This window comes from Ambystoma mexicanum, chromosome 6q (genome assembly GCF_040938575.1).
Source record: "Ambystoma mexicanum isolate Mex_15411 chromosome 6q, UKY_AmexF1_1, whole genome shotgun sequence".
In the NCBI taxonomy this organism is placed as follows: Eukaryota; Metazoa; Chordata; class Amphibia; order Caudata; family Ambystomatidae; genus Ambystoma; species Ambystoma mexicanum.
In genome coordinates, this window is record NC_090937.1 from 56,930,996 (window position 1) to 56,953,146 (window position 22,151).

Genomic DNA, 22,151 nt, shown 5'->3' on the forward strand with positions numbered 1-22,151 from the left:
TAGAGCTGGCGGATTCCATAGAGATCCCCAGCATTTGCTCCGACATGAAATTGCATTCCAGCACAAATGTTGCAGAATTTGTATGGCGAAGAGGACGGGAGGCGTCGAAAATTCAATTTGCGTTCCGCTCCTCCTCTCCACCATACAAATGATTGAAAATGGGACATAACATGAACGGAAGGTGGAAAAGTTTTACTCAAGGCTTCTATGCCTGCCAATTACGCCATGCCCTGTTGGACATGAGCTCCTAGACATTCGCTCAGAAGGACATTATGACACACGTCAGAGCATAATTATGCCACAGCGGATGTGAATTTTGAAACAAAAGAGGTGGGCCAGTTAAAATAAACAAGGCAACAAGAAAATGTATTGAACAGAGGTGTACTCCTGAAGCAACAATATCGTAAGGTATATGGCCCAAGGAAAATAAATATATCTTTAACCATTCATTATCGATAGCCAGAATCTAAGGGTGAAATCTATGCAGTGGTCTGGTGTTTATCTAAGTTTCCTATAACTGCATTTCCTATGATTGATCAATATTGTAAAATTTGCAATTTCCAAACCCTGACAGAGCACTGGTCTTCAATCACATTAACTTTTTTAAGAAGAGGAGCAATATTATGTTCATCTATAGTGATTTTCACCTCCAAACGCTGAACCCTTTTTAATGAACCCACAAGAAAAATCTACCAGTCCAATGGTACCAGTCTGTTCTTTATGCTAGCTTTGTTCACAGTAGGCTGGCGGCATCACGTTCTTTTGCCGACACACTTTTTATCGAAGTAGTTTCCAACGCCGAAACTACGTCGAAAAAAAAAAGAATCCAAACATATAGAGGGCAGCGTTAAAATGGATGTGGAGGGGTTAGGGAAGGGATAGAAGACTAGGGAAAGGGACGGTTTTGAAGGGAGCCCCCGCCCCCACAAAATCTTTTAAAAATCGATGGATTTTTTTCGAAGTCATTTTTGCGTCGGAATTTACTCCGAAAAAAAGTCTGTTGGCAAATAAACATAGTGCCATGCTGGCTTCCCATTCTATTCACTTAGCTATTATGAAACTTAGTGACCATTAGGTCGCAATTACTATTTTTGCTATGCCCTGCAGCCTTTGTCTAGTGTATTTTCAAGGTAGATTTAATAGGTAAATGTGCACAAGAATATTTCTCCTGCTCTGCCTCACCCTACTCATCTCTCTGACACCTTTCCACTACATGGCCCGTGTTTTTGCATTCTGCATACAGCCAGATCCCTACTAGAGATTATTTTGTTGCCCTCCTTAAGCCTGTTGGCGATTAAGAAACAGTGATTTAAACATTACAAGTGCTTTGGTCAAAAATTGGCAACGCGGGACGCTGATACTCTACCTGCTCTGGTTTGATGGGCTCGCCGGTGGTGAAGATGTCCGAGTAGTGCTGCCGCTCGAACACTCGGTCCAGCACTTCCAACTGCTGCTGGGTGAAAATGTCCCCCCGCATCTGTTTCCTGAGGAAGTCTCTTCCAGGGAGTACGTGGCCATTTGGTACTGGAGATTCGTGCATACCTGTAGTGAGAAAGCGTGTGGGGCATTACAATCCGTTTTGTGGTGGCCTACGCAAAGCATTGGTTAGTGGTCTGCAAATTGGGAACATCTTTGTTCAAGTACGTCATGAAGCTTAATGGAAATAGAAGGAAGCACCATCTACTGTAAACATGTGACATGCATTCTGCTGATGACATCACTAAGGGTAATATGTGGCGCATTCGGCTATGGGGGGTTGCCAAGTCATGACGCCGAACTATGCAATATCATACATTTGGAATCCTGTCATTGCTCATTAGAAGCAACCGTTCACCATTCCACAGACCGTGCAGCTCAGGCAAGAGGAACTGTTTGTTTGTTTGTTTGTTTATTACATTTATAAGGCGCACCAGACCCAAGAGTATAAGGGCGCAACTGTGGTCTACTATGTAAGTGGCTAGCTTTGGAACTTGGGGCTCCGTGTTCTATTCTTGGCTTTCTCACTTTACCACATTTTGGGATCTTGGACAAATAACTTGCTCTTCCTGTAGCCGGGTCCCGCATTGGTAAAATGTGGAAGTGCTCAGAAACAGAATCAACCAATGTTTGATCTCTGCATAAAAAAAACGTATAGGCCCGTCCATGTTGGTGTTCTATTCCATTTCTGCTGCTATATCAGCCTCATCAGCCTCCAAGAGGGAGTTCCCACCACTAGCGCATTGGGACTATAATACGGGTAAAAGGTGCTATGTAAATGTCAACTACAGTACAATACAATTATTGTTATAAGACCCTTAGGAATGCTGTGAACAACATACATGCAGTACAAAGGGCCATGTGTGGTCTTAAGCTATCCATTGTTGAATTCTTGAATGCCATTTATAAATGGGTGGGTGGTGTCATGGTGGTCTGTATTCTTGAAATAAAGAGAGATAGCCAACATATAAAACAAAATACGCTTGGGAGCTGCACTTGCATAATTGCAGGAGAACAGCAACAGTAAGGTGAAGTAAGGTGGTCGTGTATTGCACCCATCTTCAAATAATGGTGGCCTCACTGTGTGTATGGCTCTCTAAGACAAAGGGGTGGAGGAAAATACACTAAAGGAGCAGCCATCAAATGCAATTTGACCCCCTGATCATTTTACATGAAGTCACACTACATGGCGCGTGCCCCAGAACACTTAGCACGACGTGCAATCACATTGTCTTTGAACATAATGAAATCAAATTAAAAGGATACAATGAAATCCTACAATAAAACTGATAAATGTCTTCTTCAAGATCATTAAGGATAAGGCAAATGGTGGTGTTTGTTGGATTATTTCTCCGGACAGCTTTGCCGTAAGGTTCCAGGGTATTTGGTTTTATTTAGCCAGAGCAGTCTTTTGAGGTCAGTGGGTCTTGATTTAAAGTTTGGTGATGTTGGCCAGTTTGTGTGTGCCCATATTTGTGCAGAAGCATGATTGCCTTATCAGAGATGCTTACAGTGCTTGTGATGATGAGGGCACCTGTGCTAGTCAATTCTTTTTTTAAATGATGACATGCCTGAAATGGCCCTTTTTTGATGACTTTCTTTTTTGACAAAATGATTGTTTTTGCCACCTCATATCTTCTTCCCTGTGAACTGCCCACAGTTATCTTTTCCTTTTTCAACCCCTACTTTTCCCCATTTCAAACTGTTTCTAGTTGATTTCCTGCCTTCTCCACATGCCAACTTATAATAGATAAACCTGAAGGTTCCCTTGAGCTCTCCATGGGCTTAGTGGTGCCTTTTTCTTTATAGTGTAATAAATTAGGCTGCTTGAAACCTTAATCATGGAACAAACCTAATAAACACCTTGCCATTCAGAGTTTCCACTGAATACTGTGGGCTCACTGGCAGGGATTTGGTAGAGGAAGAGGAGGTGGACTTTTCGAGGGATGAGCATATTGATTGCCCGGTGGAACTCTCGGGTGGGTGGGGAGGGGGAATGGAGTGCCTCTTCATAGGTGTTAGCCATGTAGGTTCCAGATGTCGACAGCTAGAGCAGATGTTGTCTAGGGTAGGAGAATCGTTGGGGAAAGGCTCAGAAAGAAGAGAGGAGGCAGTGCAGGTGGAGGGTTTGCATATGCCCCGGTGGGGGAAGCAATGGGGAAGGAGGCTGGGCTGACAATGATAGAGGAGACAGCAGAGTGGGGGTGGAGGAGGCAGGGCAGGTGCAGGGAGTTCCTTTGCCAGAGGTAATTTATATAACTGTGGAGGCCTGCATGCAATATAAAACAATGCAGGAGGAGGACATTGGGAGATGATGCCTTAACTAACTCTGGAGTTAGAGGATGTAATAAAAATCTGGGACAGGGTGCAGCAGAGGTGTTGGGCTGCCCTGATCCAGAAGAGGGTGCTTGGTGCTTGGGGACAAGCAAGAGCAAACAGTGAAGAAGACAGTAATGTTCCCCATGGACAGGAGAAGGAAGTGACTCAGGCCTCTGTAACTGTGCTTGCTCTTACCGAGGGTGTAAGGCAAGTGCATGTATTCCTAGTCACGTGTCAGATCATACAGGGACCCAGACAATGCCCTCCTTGTCAAGGACCTTAGGGCAGTTTAGGTTGCCAGAGGAGAAATCAGCGAGTTTCAATAAGGCCCTGTGATTTACACCTTGCAACCTGTGCAACATGCCAGTGCAGACAGGGACCACAAATAAGGGTTTCTCCTTGATGGTCTTCTTATGATACCTCTTCCACTGCACCTTCCAGCTGTGGGGATACAAATGAAGGAGTGTCCTCAAAGGAAGACACACCTGCCCGTCATCACTTCCAGGGAGATCATGACAAGCAGCTCTCAATATCACTGCCCTCTAAGCATGTTGCACCATTGTCACCATTCACAAGCAGGGCCTTTCTCCCACTTCCAGCAACACCACAACCACAGTTTGTTGTTGTTGAGGGCTCTATGGATGTGCTGCTATTTGTGCTGGCATGGTGTCGAAACCGATATAATATTGTTTCGTCTCCATTGTATATGTTGGCCTATGCCCAGTCGCTTTGCGAGGAAATCCATATTGCAAGGTCGTGACCTTATGTTAATCAAGCCTCCATTTTAGGTTAAAGCCACCATTTTGGTTCGTCGTGCAAAGTCACCCTGTGGCCTAAAATGGCCGACCTGTGTTCTCTTGTTCTTACTTTAACCTCTTCAACCTCTGTAGGCGAGTTAATGTCCAACCTGCCTGCAGGCTACATCTTAGGGTCATGTAGACCCTGTCCTTTGTTGACCTCGGGATCAGGGGATTATTTGAATTGACGATGTTAACCTACAAGTATACAAGAACGATAATGTTATTTAAAACATCATACGCCAAACATCTGTTTGACCTGCATTGAAGCGAATGTGTAAAGAGTGTAAAGTTAACCCCAGAGAATAATAGTATTTGTTAGTAAATGTATTAAGAAGTAAACCACATACACGAGATATGTAAATTAGGAATGAACCTGGCACGAACCCTAGCTCAGTACATGATTAACTCGTAAGAGGCTGGACATCGTTACGAAGAAACTGTATAAATATGCTGATGTCCAGCTAGCAATTCCTGTTCACTGCTCACATTGAACCTGCTGGTGTTCTCTGTGGTGTACTGACGGCCAAATAGCTATTTGTGTACTTTGTTTTATAAACTGTTCAGTGTTGCAATAGAGATTCTGGGAATCTTTACAAGCCTGTGTTGGTGTATTTCTCTTTGCATGGTGTAAAAGCCTGAATATTGTATTTTATGATTCCACATTACCGAGGGTGTAAGGCAAGTGCATGAATCCCTAGTCACGTTTCAGATCATACAGGGACCCAGACAATGCCCTCCTTGTCAAGGACCTTAGGGCAGTTTAGGTTGCCAGAGGAGAAATCAGCGAGGGTCAGGAAGGCCCTGTGATTTACACCTTGCAACCTGTGCAACATGCCAGTGCAGACAGGGACCACAAATAAGGGTTTCTCCTTGATGGTCTTCTTATGATCCCTCTTCCACTGCACCTTCCAGCTGTGGGGATACAAATGAAGGAGTGTCCTCAAAGGAAGACACACCTGCCCGTCATCAATTCCAGGCAGATCATGACAAGCAGCTCTCAATACCACTGCCCTCTCAGCATGTTGCACCATTGTCGCCATTCACAAGCAGGGCCTTTCTCCCACTTCCAGCAACACCACAACCACAGTTTTTTGTTGTTGATGGCTCTATGGATGTGCTGCTATTTGTGCTGGCATGGTGTTGAAACCGATATAATATTGTTTCGCCTCCATTGTATATGTTGACCTATGCCCAGTCGCTTTGCGAGGAAATCCGTATTGCAAGGTCGTGACCTTATGTTAATCAAGCCTCCATTTTAGGTTAAAGCCACCATTTTGGTTTGTCGTGCAAAGTCACCCTGTGGCCTAAAATGGCCGACCTGTGTTCTCTGGATGTGCTGCTGGTTGTGCTGTTATGGAAGGACCGAATTATGTGCCATGCTGAAATTCATTGCCTGTAGGTCCCGGCGTCATCCGTTGGGGGAGCTGAACCCCATGGTAGAGGTGTATGCCATAGAGGGACAGCTGCTCTGGCATTACTGCATACTCTTCCAAATGACTTACTGTGAATTGGGTAAAATGGAAATAAATGTTACATAAAGGTCGGGTGTCAGGTGTTGTAGTAGCTACCTAAGTGTACCTGAGGGTCCAGATGAGCTGTTGCCTGCAGAAAGATTTAGGGAGTTAAGAAATGAATTGCACTGAAAATAGTTTGTCCTGACTGAAATGAAACTACTGGAGTAAATATTGGCCCATATGGTTGCAATAAGTGAACTTAAGTTGCTGCAACACTGCCATAAAATATTCAGAAATCGTAAAAAGTGTGTCCCACTTGTTCTTACTGTACTTAATTAGATTTTTTATCTCCAGAATGCAAAACGCTGCCATGTGGTGATGGGCCCCTTGCACATTTCAATCTTCTCTCATGGACAGAAGAAAGGGCACCCGTTATATGGTGGGAAAGTTTGAAAATGCATCAGCCCATCACTGAATTCAATGCCAATATTATCTGGGAAGAATAAAGCACAAGCCAAACATGTCAGATTTGAGGCATGCGAGGTGGAATTCCACAAAAGACGAGCTAGATAATGTACAGGTAACTTGGTTTGTACTGCAAATGTGTCATCTCGGTGTCATAGCCTGGGGCGGATAATGTGTGTTTCTGTAGCAGCTACTGAGATTGTTTGGATGGTTACAATTTTGTAAAAGCACAAGCAAGCATGTAATGCCATTCATAGGACATGAAAATGCACTGTAGTACATAATTGCCGTTGAAACAGTCAACATATGTTATCAGTTGTTGTGCTCTTATGACAAGCAGGGACTAGAGTTTGGCCTAAACGTTCATCTTGTCAGCTCTAGTTTTACACAGAGAACAAAAAGAACATTTCAGGGTTACTTTAGAAAGTGACTCTCGCTTTCGTTGTAATGGGTGTTGAATTGCAGGGCTAGGAATTAAGAAAAGCGCAGTAGTAGCAGAAACAGTAATGGTATCTATAAGTCAGCCAGCCTCAAAACAGTTAGACACTAGAACAACAGCATAAAAACAGCAACATTTTCTTGGGCGGGATTGGAGGTGGCATGGTAACTGGCTATTGGTAGTGAGATGTGGGCATCAGCGGAGGTCTTCTGAGTACATCCAGTTCTGTTTATGGTGTTGCACCATATGGTACAGCATACATGTGGAGTCCAACGTACTGCATAACTTTTTGAGGCACACAGCACTAGTGCACTGTGTGCAGGTGGGCATATGCTGTTGCTTTCTCCTGTAGTATGAAGAAGGGCCACACTTTGGACTTTATTGCTGGAGCAAGAAGACTTGTTTTCCTGTGCTCTTCTGTGTGCAGAGGTGTTGATGATACTGAAGGAGTTGGTGCTGTGGCCGCCACATACTGACATTATGCAACTTCCGATCTGGCTATCTACTTCTGAACAACCCTCTACTAAGTTGGTGCAGTAGCTTTGTCTTTCCCTGCTGTCACTATGACTGGAAGTTCCCCAATCCTTCTCCAGCTCCGTACCTATGGTGTCAAATTCGTGCATTGCAGTGGCCTAAACTCAGATAAGTCACAATGTTTATATTGGTCATCAATATTATCCTGAGACTCATCATGAGTGGATGCGAGTCGTGGTAGCGCACACAAGGAACATCCCAAAACATACACTTTTGTACACCCACTGAATTTAATTTCCGACTGTGAACCAAGAAATCTAAGATTCATATCTCTGCAACGTTTATTTAGTATGGCCGTTAAAATGTGACACAGTCTCTTCTAGGCACTGAAAATAATCTCCGGCCTACCAAGAAATAAGAGTCCTTTTCTTTCAAACTAGTATTGACATGCAATCTTACCTCTGCACAGTGATTCCTCTGCGCAAGTGTCTGTAGCCTGCCTTCGGGTGGCTATTACATCGAGAGCTTTCCTTGGTCATTAACCTGACGTGAGGTTGCACAGTCAGATCCATGAATACAGTATTTCCTTTGTAGTTGTGCTTGTGCTTTTTTAACTGCATTTAGAATTTGGAATGTCCACAGCAAGGCGGCAGACTCACTTACAGACACTGGGGTCATTACGAGTTTGGCAGTAAGGGGTTAATGGCGCCGGTAAAGGTGCTGGAGCTGTCAACCCCTTACCGCCCCATTACGAGGTCTGCTTGGGGGAACCTACCTGCTAAGGACGCCTGGTTTTACGTCCTTAGCGGATCCTGCGAGCAGACCAGCATGCTAACAACAGGCCTGTTATTAACGGGCTCATTGTTAGCATTATCCCATTCCCATTGAGCCCTATGGGGGCTCGAATGGGAATGGGGATTTACCGGGTCAGGGTTCCTTGAATGGCCCAGTAAATCCTCATTCAAGGAACCCGGACCCGGTACCCGGTAAGGGGGTAGCCATGGCGCTAATAGAGGCATCGTTACCTCCTTCCTCGTAATGACCTCCACTCTGTATAATCTCCTGCAACCAAGACATAGAAGACATTTTCTTTGCAACTAATATTCGGATATTCGGTTTGCCTATTAACAGACGACACATTCATTTAAAGATAGCAAATGCATTTGCATTTCTCAAAAGAATTCTAAAATGTGTTACTCACATCTTCTAAAAGACAACACACTCAGTTACAGAAACTGAATCTAATCTTCTCCTGCCTCTTAAGAAATATATGACTTGATCTTTTGTACAGCAATAAAAAAACATTCAGCCTCATTCTGAGTTTACTGTAATCTAGTGGTAATTCCATCGAATGATCGCCAAAATTGCTGTTGCCGCCAAATGGTGTTGTGGGTTTACCATGGGATTACAAGTGGTGGTAGGCAGATGTTAGTCCCCATTTTGCAGTCCATGGATATCCATTGGGTTTTTGGCATAATTACTGAGGGCAGAAATTCCACCATGTTAATTCTGATTATTTGTGGCTTTAAAGTGGTGGATTTACCTTCAGCATGATACTATAGGTAAATCCGCCACTGCATTGTCAAATTCAGGATTTGGCAGAGTAGTAATAACAGCACTAGATGCCTTACTGCCCAAAAATATGGGGGTGAAATTAATGAGGCCCATTGTACTCAATTACGGACACTTAATATAATCTCCTCCTGCCTACCAAGAAATAAATGATATGCTTTCTGCAATTTATATTTGTTATGTTGAGTAAATGATTGCACATTGAGACGCAACCACAGATTATAATCTTCTCCTGCCTACCTGGGAATTTGTCTTTTTCTCTGCAACTACTGTTTTCTTTGGTCACTAAAAGATGGCCCAGCCACTAAAAATTATTTTGTATTGCCTACAAAAAAATTGACATTTTCTCTGCATTTCATGTTTGGCATGACCACTGAAAGATAGGTCAGTCAGTTAAAGGCACTTAATATAATCTCCTCCTGCCTATGCAGAAATATTAATTTTCTCTGCATCTAGTATTTGGTCAGCCTACTAAAAGACTTCTATGAATTCTAAGTTGTTTTATTTAAAACTTCAAAAGCAAAACGTATTTGGTCTGACCACTTAAAGATGGTACTGTCACCTACAGCCAATACATCTACTCCCAGCTATCAAGAAAAATAAGGCTTTTTTCTGCAACTAGTATTTGCAGTGGACACTGAAACATGATCCACTCATTAATAGACACAGAATATTATTTGTTGCTGCCGTTCAAGTAATGCAAAAGACTAAAACAAGAGGGTCCGCACTGCTGTGGGTTTAATTAATAATTAGTTTGAGTAACAAGTTATTTGTCAGGGTGTACTACAAAGGTATCACTCAAATGTTTAGGTTGTAACAGACTCTGAAAGCAAACAAGGTTGTCTGATGATTGAAAAACCATAAAAAAATATTTAGTTAACAAAGAAATAGTTGTGTAAATAATACATAAACAACTAAACATAAAGCAATACAACAAACATATAAATGCATTTGTTCGATGGTTAGAAGGTTAATAGTCAAGAGACACCAAACACAAAAACTTAAATGTAGGTTTTTCTTCAAACTTTTGAACAAAGTAGACAAAAGAGAATTCTAAAAGAAACTGGACAACAAACTGCCAACTGTATGAGGGCCTAGATCCCAGCCAATATTCTTATTTATGGCTTGTATTGGGCCACTGCACAAGTTGTTCTCAAAAGAGTTGGCAGGAGTAAAATTTGTTCTATGTCCTACGATTTGCTGACAGGTCTGCCTATGTGTGCATGTCAAAAGTTAGTGACATAAACAGTAAATTTAAATTGACATCATTAGACCACGTTTCGGCAAAAGTGCCACCTGTCTGGCCAATAGTTCCATGACATAGTTAAAATTGCCTTCCTCAGGGCGAAATACCATACAACAACTGGACCCTGTGGGGAAGCAGACATGAACAAAGTAAATAATATGAAAGAGATGAACCCTTTCTATTCAACTACCCATATTGCTTAAAGAGAAAGTAAAACGCCCAAAGGCATAAAAAAAGTCAATTCGCTGTGGGTCAGTGGGGATAGCCAGGCGCGAAGTGAGCCAGGAATCCCAGTGCAGAGCGTCTGGATGGGTGGAAGCGGGGTGACACACGGCAGGGCTGCATCAACAGACAAGGGGCCACATCGGAGAAAACACGCTCTCTGGCAATTAAATAAAAGAAGTTTCAGAAACAAGGGTGCATAAATAATGCTGCAGAGGTAATATTGTTGAAAAGTGGGTGATTACCTTTCACAAAAGTGTTTAATAGGGAACGCTGGAGTAAATGAATTCCTAATGTTGCGTTCCGCGGAGTACCTGGGATGACTCCTAAGGTCCGTCAGTTGACATTATATTAATTGACCTAAAAATTAAAAGTGCATGTGAATATGCATGGTTTTAGAGAACCCCTTTTAAGTGCTACGTGTCTCAGTGAAAAAATGGCATGTGCCTACCTTAAAGGGAAAAGGGATGCATCCAGCTAGCGGTTAGCTGTGTTGCTTCCTGCGGAGGGCAGATAGCCTCTTGCCTGCAGAGGGGAAAGCGAAATGTGCTGCCTCTGAACAGAGAGGGAGAAAAGAAGGCAATGGAGGCATAAATAGTACTTCCTGGGACCGTATCGAAACAAATAGATGCGGAGATAAACAGGATTACGTGCGGGACTAGTCGCAGTTACGCGGAGACAGGTACTCCTTACCTTGAGTTTACTTCGGGCTGCCGGCTAGCTGGTGACTTTACTTCGTCCAACAATGGAAGACGCACAGAAAGCGTCTGCTTGCAAGTGGCGGAGAGAGCGAACGAGCGAGGGAAACTAAGGAAGGGGCGTTGATTTGAAAGGTCTCTTCCTGTTGGGTTGCATCTAGGAGGAACTGGATTGGTTGGAGGCTGACGTGCCTCCTAATTTAATGAATCTCATTGGTTAATGGGCAGCCCAGCATCTAGGAGATGCTGATTGGTTGGAGGCTGACGTGCCTCCTAATTCAATGGATTGGTAAATGGGCCGTCCAGCCCCTGGAAGGCATCTCAAGCTTGGCTCCTCATTCACGGAAGCAGCAAAATGAAAAGGAGGTGAGGACGCCAAACCACAGGGAAGGTCGGTGACTAGCCCAGCTGCACTGAATGACACTGGCGATAGTTAGGCCAACCACAAAGCGGGAAACAATCCCACAAAAATGTGAAATGATGTGAATCACGGACAAAAAAAGATGAAAAAAGGGATGCTAAAGGTAGGCGAGCAATATGCAGCAACGGGCACGTGCACATGAATGCGAATAGCACAATTTTAAAAGGCAGCGGGCTGACAGTGTTTTTTTATTGCAGGAACAATATAGAAACTGCAATCTCAGTCTCATGATGATAGATAATAGATAATATGGGTGATGGAAACCGCAGAGAGACTCAGAAAACCAAAGCAGGAAGAAGGAAAAAGTTAGGATGAGGAGCAGGAAAAGGTTCTCAGGATATTGGAAGAAAATCCTCATTCAAACCGTTGATATGAGTAGAGAAGCGATAAATCCAACGTGCCTCCTTCTGAAGAAGACAACGGGTCACATTAGGAGTATTTTTCACTACACCTAGAATCCACCAGAAAATATCATTGGCAGAGTGCTGTAGTTCAATGTCGTGACTAACAAGGGGTGCGGAATCTGTCCGGCACTGGATTCTTGAGCGATGCTCCGAAATCCTAATGTGAACTGGTCGAGACGTTTGTCCGACATAGCGAAGCCCACAAGGACATTGGATGCAGTACACTACTTGTTTGGTTTTGCAGTTCATCATGGAGGAAAGGGTCCAGGTTTTTGGCCCAATTTTGAATTCCTTAAGTTTTTTAGTGAATTGGCAGACCAAACAGGATCCACACAGGAAATGGCTAGTGGTAGTTCTGAGGTCCCAAAGGCCTAATCTCGGGGGGTCCTTTTAGAAATTGGAATGAACAAGTTTGTCACAGATATTTTTGGCCCTTTTCAACGCAAACCGTGATAAGGGTGCGGTGGGCAGACTAAGTTTAACAATTGGCCAATATTTGGAAATCATTTTTTTGATCGCATCCTAACTCCTCATCCTAACTTTTTCCTTCTTCCTGCTTTGGTTTTCTGAGTCTCTCTGCGGTTTCCATCACCCATATTATATATTATCTATCATCATTAGACTGAGATTGCAGTTTCTATATTGTTCCTGCAATAGAAAACCACCGTCAGCCCGCTGCCTTTTTAAATTTTGCTATTCGCATTCATGTGCACGTGCCCGTTGCTGCATATTGCTCGCCTACCTTTAGCATCCCTTCTCTCATCTTTTTTCGTCTGTGATTCACATCATTTCACATTTTTTTGGGATTGTTTCCCGCTTTGTGGTTGGCCTAACTATCACCAGTGTCATTCAGTGCAGCTGGGCTAGTCGCCGACCTTCCCTCTGGTTTGGTGTCCTCACCGCCTTTTCATTTTGCTGCTTCCGTGAACAAAGAGCCAAGCTTGAGATGCCTTCCAGGGGCTGGACGGCCCATTTACCAATCCATTGAATTAGGAGGCATATCAGCCTCCAACCAATCAGCCTCTCCTAGATGCTGGGCTGCCCATTAACCAATGAGATTCATGGAATTAGGAGGCACGTCAGCCTCCAACCAATCCAGTTCCTCATAGATGCAACCCAACAGGAAGAGACCTTTCAAATCAACGCCCCTTCCTTAGTTTCGCTCGCTCGTTCGCTCTCTCCGCCACTTGCAAGCAGACGCTTTCTGTGCATCTTGCATTGTTGGACGAGTGAAAGTCACCAGCTAACCGGCAGCCCGAAGTAAACTCAAGGTAAGGAGTACATGTCTCTGTGTAACTGCGACTAGTCCCGCACTTAATCCTGTTTATCTCTGCATCTATTTGTTTCGATACGGGCCCAGGAAGTACTATTTATGCCTCCATTTGCCTTCTTTTCTCCCTCTCTGTTCAGAGGCAGCACATTTCGCTTTCCCCTCTGCAGGCAAGAGGCTATCTGCCCTCCGCAGGAAGCAACACAGCTAACCGCTATCTGGATGCATCCCTTTTCCCTTTAAGGTAGGCACATGCCATTTTTTCACTGAGACACGTAGCACTTAAAAGGGGTTCTCTAAAACCATGCATATTCACATGCACTTTTAATTTTTAGGTCAATTAATATAATGTCAACTGACAGACCTTAGGAGTCATCCCAGGTACTCCGCGGAACGCAACATTAGGAATTCATTTACTCCAGCGTTCCCTATTAAACTCTTTTGTGAAAGGTAATCACCCACTCTTCAACAATATATTACCTCTGCAGCATTATTTATGCACCCTTATTTCTGAAACTTCTTTTATTTAATTGCCAGAGAGAGTGTTTTCTCCGATGTGGCCCCTTGTCTGTTGATGCAGCCCTGCCGTGTGTCACCCCGCTTCCACCCATCCAGATGCTCTGCGCTGGGATTCCTGGTTTACTTCGCGCCTGGCCATCTCCACTAACCCACAGCGAATTGACTTGGTAATTTTTATGCCTTTGGGCGTTTTACTTTCTCTTTAAGCAATATGGGTAGTTGAATAGAAAGGGTTCATCTCTTTCATACTATTTACTTTGTTTATGTCTGCTTCCCCACAGGGTCCAGTTGTTGTATGGTATTTCGCCCTGAGGAAGGCAACTTTAACTATGCCATGGAACTATTGGCCAGACAGGTGGCACTTTTGCCGAAACGTGGTCTAATGATGTCAATTTAAATTTACTGTTTATGTCACTAACTTTTGACACGCACACGTAGGCAGACCTGTCAGAAAATCATAGGACATAGAACAAATTTTACTCCTGCCAACTCTTTTGAGAACAACCTGTGCAGTGGCCCAATACAAGCCATAAATAAGAATATTGGCTGGGATCTAGGCCACCATACAGTTGGCAGTTTGTTGTCCAGTTTCTTTTAGAATTCTCTTTTGTCTACTTTGTTCAAAAGTTTGAAGAAAAACCTACATTTAAGTTTTTGTGTTTGGTGTCTCTTGACTATTAACCTTCTAACCATCGAACAAATGCATTTATATGTTTGTTATATTCTTTATGTTTAGTTATTTATGTATTATTTACACAACTATTTCTTTGTTAAATAAATATTTTTTTATGTTTTTTCAATCATCAGAATACCCTGTTTGCTTTCAGAGTCTGTTACAGCCTAAAAATGTGAGTGATACCTTTGTAGTACACCCTGACAAATAACTTGTTACTCGAACTAATTATTAATTAAACCCACAGCAGTGCGGACCCTCTTGTTTTAGTCTAGTTCTTAATCCCTTTTCTCACTGCTTATGGGATAATTCCCCCCTTTTTCTTTGTGTTAGTTCAAGTAATGCAAGACTTATTCTCTGCAACTGCTATGTGACATTGACACTAAAGGTTGGTGCAGTCACTTACGACCACTAAATCGAATCCTATCTCCTGCCTCACTCCAAAAAATGATGTGATGTTTTTTTTCCTCACACTGAAAAGAAATGTAAAGTGCATTTAAGTCATTCAAGATAGTCAATAGGATGAGAAGTGTCAAGATGTCATATCCCATTTCAACGTCCTACCTGCACCTCAACCCAATCTCTTAGAAATGTACCACCAGTCTCTCAATTAAAGCTCATTTGAACGTTCTCCCTCTCTCTCAGCTCAATCCTATTCATTTTCTAACTTGTCTTGACCTAAAGCCTATTCACTCAACTTCTCTAGCAACCGCCTGACTCTGCCTAACAAGACTGATACTGAAAGTGCGCCACGCATTTCCTATTTATTCCGTGTCAGTTCAAAAACACTTTGCATAAACCATTGATAATGTTCGGGACAATTCGTTCACCACAAATGGCACAATTGTCAAGCATTTCTGTTTATGTCTGAATAGTTTTGCCTAGGTTTAGTAATACAAATAGGGTTTGGCTAGTAGAATGTTCTGTAGTATAGAATATGCCTCTGGTGTGGACTGGACATGATCAGCCATTTCTTAGAGCATTCAAACCAAACAAAGATGTACTAACAGCTGCTGACCAACAAGCTAAGGATCCTTTAGATGCTTCCTGGTTGGAGGCAATACAGTATTTAAGAGTTGAGTTGTGGGTGGTCTGGAAGAGTAGGGTTTTATTCTGGGATGCCATGGATCTAATGCCGATTTGTTGGGGTGGCGCATACTGGGCATGCAGATAGAGAGTGAATGCAAGGAAACTTTGGTGTTAAGTGATGGGGCTCCTTTCGGCATTAGCGAGAAAGGGATAGTACGCTAACAAATAACAGTGTTGGATGTTGTCATTGTGGGATGGTGGGGCGCATGCTCGGTTAAGTTTGGCATCTGCAGTGCTGCACACTGAATTTCCTTTTCAATGTGAAACCGTATTAAATGGGGGAAGAGTGTCAGCTGGGTGGGGCTCATTGCTTTGGGTTGTTAGGTGGATCTTTTTTGTACACAAAGGGACCAAAGAAGTTCAATGAAAGTTGTGTTCAACAGCATCATGTAAAGGATTGAGACACATTTTTACAATAATAACATGTAGCCTCTCTTCAAATGTTAAAAGTGCATCAGGCATTACATAACTTCTTTTGGAATGTATTATATAGCATAACCCTTTCGATTTTGGTGAAACAAGGGATGGGCATTGGCAATTGGGGTCTACAAGGTCTGATGCGGCTTCCCTTCCTGGGGCCATTTAACGGTGCACGAGAGGAGGTCCTGCATTACAATTGAAGGGGTTACAGAGGGCAAGTGCAGCTCCTCCCCTGAATGTAATGTCTGCCCCGGCAAGAACCCAAGGCTGTGGTGCTATCCTCGTGATCAGTGGATATTTAAGATGGTGCTTACACAGTGACTAGTTGAGGTGACTGGTTGAGGAGGTATACTTCTATGGCCTGTGGGACATGTTCCCTGGTTCTCTCAGATGATGAGGAGGTACAGGAAGACAGAGATGTCGAGAGCTGATAAGAACAGGGCAAAGGCATGGATTTTCCTTCACCCATGCCAGATGGAATGGAACAAGGGTGACCAAGTCTAGAGGGATTCCCTGGCAGAATGACGGCCATACTGGAAACATGCATATGCTGATGTCAAGGCAGATTGAGATGGCTTGGGCCCTTCATGAACCCTCATTGAGGAAGTTCCTTACCACTTTTCCCCTCTATTCCCAGTTTACCAGGGCAGACTGTCTGATCTGGTTAGAGCAGGGGTCTGCAACATATGGCACTTCAGATGTTTTGGACCTCAAATGCCATCAGCTCTAGCCAGCATAGACAATGGCGGTGAATCATGGGAGCTGTAGTCCAAAACATATGGGGAGCCACACGTTAGATGATGCCCACTAAGAAGTAAGGTTGAGCAAAATTGTTAAATTCTGTTCCGCCAGCCACAAAAGCAAAATCTGTATTGTAAGGAGTGACGTAACGTTTCTTGTACCGTCTTGCAAATGAAAAAAAAGACACGCAAATATCCTTGTGCTGCTGTTTGAATTTAGCACTGTTCGTGCCACAATGCAAAACTAGTGCTGATCTAAAATAATCCCACGCAAAGTTTCTCATGCTGCTGTGGGAAACTAGAACGTATCGTGGAAAACCACACAAAGTGTCTTGTGCCACTACATACAACAAGTACGGATCGACAATAACACCTGTGCAAAGTTGCTTGTGTCTCGAACCTAGCATGGATGATACAAAGACCTGCACACATTTTCTCATGTCACTCTGCAAGCCTATCACAAATCAAAAAACTAGCACAGTTCGGAGAAACCTGCACAAAGTTTCTTGTGTCGCCGCACGAAACTATCGTGGATCAGGAAAAAAAAAGACATGGTTGAAGTTTATCATTGTGCTACACAAAACTAATGTGAGAACGAAACACCTTGCTCTTTGCGAAACTGCACAAAACCAGGCAAAATTTCAGTGGCGGCGGAAGCATAAAGATGATTTCGTGGAACGTGCAGAAGTTGATTCCAGTGCGATTCTACACTTTTTTCTCAGGTGCAAACATTTTGATCACTCCTACTAAGGAGTTCGAATCCAAGGCCAGGAGGGATAAAAAATGTAACCCTAGAACTCCTGCACCAACTAAGAAGCAGAACGGTAGGACTGCCGTGATGGGGTCAAGCACATCAGAGCTGTCCCATGGTAAGGCTCTCCTAATGGATACCCTAAAGGAGCTTAATACATCCATAGTAAAGCATAATGACCAGAAGATGGCCATTGTGGAGTGCAAGCTATAGGCCAAGAAGAAGCAGGCATCATTGACTAAGAAAGAGGTGCAAGCGATGACACCAGAAGAGGACCAAGTTAAACCAACAGTGACTAATTTGGAAAGCAGCCAGATACACATAATAAGTTCCAATAACACACTGCGTCTTCAATTATTAATCTCCAGACATGCGCAGAGAGACTCTAAAACATAGCTAAACTAGTTTATCTGAAGATCATGGTTCTTTCAGGCCCTCAGGAAGGTGGGAAATGTTTAAACACATGGGTTGAATACTCCAAAGCATGGCAACCAATATCTCATTCAGACCGGTGGAAGTGCGGAAAGAATTTTGACTCCCCACTTGAGGATTGATAGGCCAACAATCATTGGAGGGCACAATGATTGCACACCTGGGAAGCCCTAGGAAAGTTAATCCTACCAGTGAAGGCCAACAAAGAAAGAATGTTAGTATATAGGAAGCAGAATCACAAACTTTCCTAATCTGTGTAGGGAGATGCAAATAATGTTGCAGAAGCTACTAGTAATTAGGATGGACCTGTGGATGGATGAATGAAAGGTTCTCCAGCTGTCACAATTTAGGGGTGCATAAGAAACGGGAAAAGATACTTCAACACATACAATCGCAAAGAGATATATCATTTAAGCTAATATTGAAGAAGCCATTGTCAGATTTTTGGGTAAGCACTATCTTCTTGAAAAAATACTTTTGATTCAGCGGCTGACTCAATAATGATTCGGTATCAGCCACTTCATGTATTAATTATGTAAAACTCAAAACGTCCAATTTTATAGCACAGCCATTACGAGTCAACGCATGTTTCATGACAGAAGTTGCTTCCTCAGGACTCTCTAATTATTTATCAATCAAGTAATGTAGTAGTAGTCTTGCAGCATATGCAAATCCTACATTCTTCTTAATGTCATCAGTGACAGTGTCAGGTCAGTATTGCTCTGTTTGCTGCTGTCAAGGATTTGCACATTTCTCAGTGGCTAGCATCACATTTTATATTTGTAGATCATGAATTTAAAAAATGATTAAACAATCTAAAAAAGAAGAAAAAACCACAGAGCATTGAAGGAGTGTTTTTTTTTAACAAGGCAGTGCTTGCAAGTGACTAACACACGGTAAAATCATTATCTAGACATATTCCTATAAGCCTTTCTGTGCAGATTTTTTTTCTTCTATCTGATCCACCACCCCTCCTTTAGATTAAGCCGTTGTCAGCCCGATATATCTAAAGGCTCAGCAGCACCTATCAGTTGATATCTTGATTCAGAAGATATCTGGTGTTCTGCACTCAGAATAAAAGTTCCAACTGTATTAGATTCAGCCTGAAAGAAAGTACCTACTATGTGTAAATTACCAAAGTTGGTGGATGCAGTAGGACTTCTACTGAAGGGCCTCTGAGGTTACAGGAAAACGTTCCCTGGCCATGCTGTTCATCAATGACTCTTATTTAGGATGAAGTTTGTCACCTTTACCTGTGATGAGAATGGCTTTAAAATGGTAGAGCTGCATAGTAACAACCTTTAGCCTTCATCCACACCAGGAAAAGCTGTGCATTGTGTGGAATCCCAACATTCTGGCCTCCTCAAATATACCTGTCAACGCATCTTCTTTTAGCGGGTGTCGCCCACCATAGAGTAAGTACAATGATCCGCCAATGCCCTTTCCCATCCATAGGCATCGGACCCTAAATGATTGAATCGCTTCCTCACTGCGTACTCGCTTGGGATATTGTGAAGGAAGGCTTGGTGGTTACTATAGCTAAGGGAGAGGTGAACTTTGGAAATAGCAAAGGCTCCATAAATGTACAACCAAGGCTAGTTGTTTCAATAATAAATGTGGCATGCCCAGTGTCCTTGTCTTAACCACGGATTTCAGTGTTGGGTAGTGAGGTTTGCTCCAAAGCTCATCTTTCTAGAAATGGTGTGACTAGGAATCAGGAATCGATTGTTCGGATGCCACTGAATGCCTGTTATGAGTTCCCCCATGCCGATTAAAAGCTCACAGGAGAACCCAAATCTGACTAATGGCCCTGCAATAAAGAGTAGTGCCACTGAATTGGTGAGTTAGACATCCGGAAGGTGGTGGACATCCGGAGGGTGGGCGCTATTTGATAAGAACGTTTCCTAAGTGTAAAAGCTATGTGCTAAGAAAGAGGGTAAGAGAAATATAATTGACACACTCAATAATGCATGTACAGGTAAGTTTCCCTTTTCAGATGACCAAGCCATTCATGGTAGCCGGTGCAAAATTGTGCAAGTAATAACATCTACTAGCAGGGCCTGGCAAATGCCCAATACTTGTACACATGCCAAAACGGTTGGCTTTGCCAATGCTTGTTTTTAACAGGACTTCAGTGAAGGACACACAAAGTGCTGGTAAATGGAATGGTTGAAGGCACACCGGGTTAACTCATTTTTGATTACGTCAGTAGCTAGTTTACAGCTCCAAGTATTTCATTCATTTGCAGATGACTGCTTTGATAAAACACTGGCAGGCACTTTGAGTGCAACGTTTGATGGCAAAGCTTGATTAAAGCAGGCTCAAATAGTTCTCATGTGGAGGTGTTTTGGGTTGGGAGGGGCAGGAACTGGGTGGCAATGGCCATAGGGATTGGCATGGCCATGGGCAGTCAATGGGTGGGCAAATAACCAAACAACACCTACAAGCTTTGTGTTCCTCCGCATTTTCCCTTTCTCCCCATCTGTACTCCAATGCAGTCGGTCCGGCTTGTGGGGAGCTCTTCCACCTAATAGCCTAAACTACAAAGAAACGGGTTTTCAAGGTGCAACGTGTTACTCACAAAACGATACTGACAACAACACCAGTCACGACGCCTCGGAGGCTTTTCTACATTATGGCCGAAGCGTCTTTTCCTGAAATTGTTCTTCGCCATTTTACGGCTTTTGCAAATATCTGGTTTAAACCATCCCCCTTTACAGTTCACCTGTAACCGCTGATGTATAGCGCACAAGCATGCGCTTGCAAACCTTGTGCCTCGCCAGAGGACGCGCTATATCATGGCTACCCCGGCAATCCATACTGCACAACTCCATTACCTTCTCGCGCGCCTAATTACTTCCCTTTACAGCAAGATGCAGGTTAATTAAGACAGATGCTAGGAACGGGGATCGCAGACCTTATACAGCGAAGGAAGTCTTCCTGGAAGCAATAGGCTGTTTTTTTCTCCCCGACAACATGCTTGAAAAGAAGCTTTTGTGAGCTCGAGTTATGTGTTATAATTCTCTTAGATACATTAGGATTTAAATGCATGCATGCAGTTCAGTGTGAGTGCATGCATAAGTACAGACGCGCGCGCGCGCGCACACACACACCGCTACATACAATTAAATGCAATAGTCATATAAGGCATGATTAAATGAATGACAAAGCACAACTATCCGCACACATATGTAAATAGCTTGTTTGTTATCACTTGCTATACACACATAAATTTGCATGAAGATATCAGTATTATTATACACGTCATATATATATATATAATATATATATATTCTGATACTTGTCTATATATAAACATGTATATCTGTCTCTCTCTCTATATATATATATGTATGTCTGTGTGTGTGTATATATATATATATATATATATATACACATAGAAATGTGGTTATATTTATTTATTTATGTATACACTTTCTGTATGTGGCTGGGTCCTGCAGATGTGTCTGCACGTGTATTTCTGTGTTTGTGTTTTCTTTTTAAAAGCGTTCCCGATCAATCATTGCATTTCTCTGAGATGGCTACATTTTGTAGTCTATCAAAATAAGAGAAGAAACCGCTAAATCACCTGAGATCCAAAAATACTTTCCATTTGGAGGAGATATGAGGCCATTTCGATGGCACTGATAGGGTCTCAGGTCCGCCGCCATTACCCGCTGAAGGCAGCGGGAGTCAGAAGCCGACTGCACTGGATTGCATGGCCCGTGGGACGGTCAGCGATATATATATATATATGATCTCCCACCTCTATTGATTGACCAATTTCACAAGCAAAGACTGGTGAAATGAAGCTGAAATGAACATCATGCTTTAACTCATTGAACCTATCAGGCCTGAGTTAATCCCACTGTCCACTGTCTCTGATAGAATTCAATTGATCAATCATGTTCCGGTGATAGTACCATTTCGCCGGCTTATTACTTCTTCATCTCGGAGCTTGACCTGCTAGATAGACCTGGCCCAGTGCGGCGCCTCCAGGAGACGGAGGGACCGGCTTCTGTCTACCATCGTGTTCTGTCTGCTGCCCAAGATTGCAGGAGCGTCAGGAATAGCCACAAAGCCCCTTGGATGAATGGTGGGTTTGGGGTTGTGTGTGTGTTTCGTATGTATCACATATCTACTAAAACAGGTGTGATTGCATGATTCAGGCAACAGACAGCTTCATGTTGATCCACTTGCACCCTTCCTCGTTCACGAAAAGAGGGAGGGTGGGCATGGCCTTACATCTGATGTGGATGCCATTTCC

The 22,151-nt window shown here is 43.1% G+C and overlaps 1 protein-coding gene across 3 annotated transcripts in view; it reads right to left on the minus strand.

Annotated features, from left to right (window-relative positions):
- Positions 1-22,151, minus strand: part of PAX5 (paired box 5) — a 688,652-nt gene that overhangs the window by 405,270 nt on the left and 261,231 nt on the right. For all 3 annotated transcript variants that reach the window (XM_069630476.1, XM_069630474.1, XM_069630475.1), the window contains exon 6: positions 1,367-1,542. In XM_069630476.1, the coding sequence (XP_069486577.1) occupies positions 1,367-1,542 (176 nt within the window). The remainder of the gene's footprint in view (positions 1-1,366; positions 1,543-22,151) is intronic.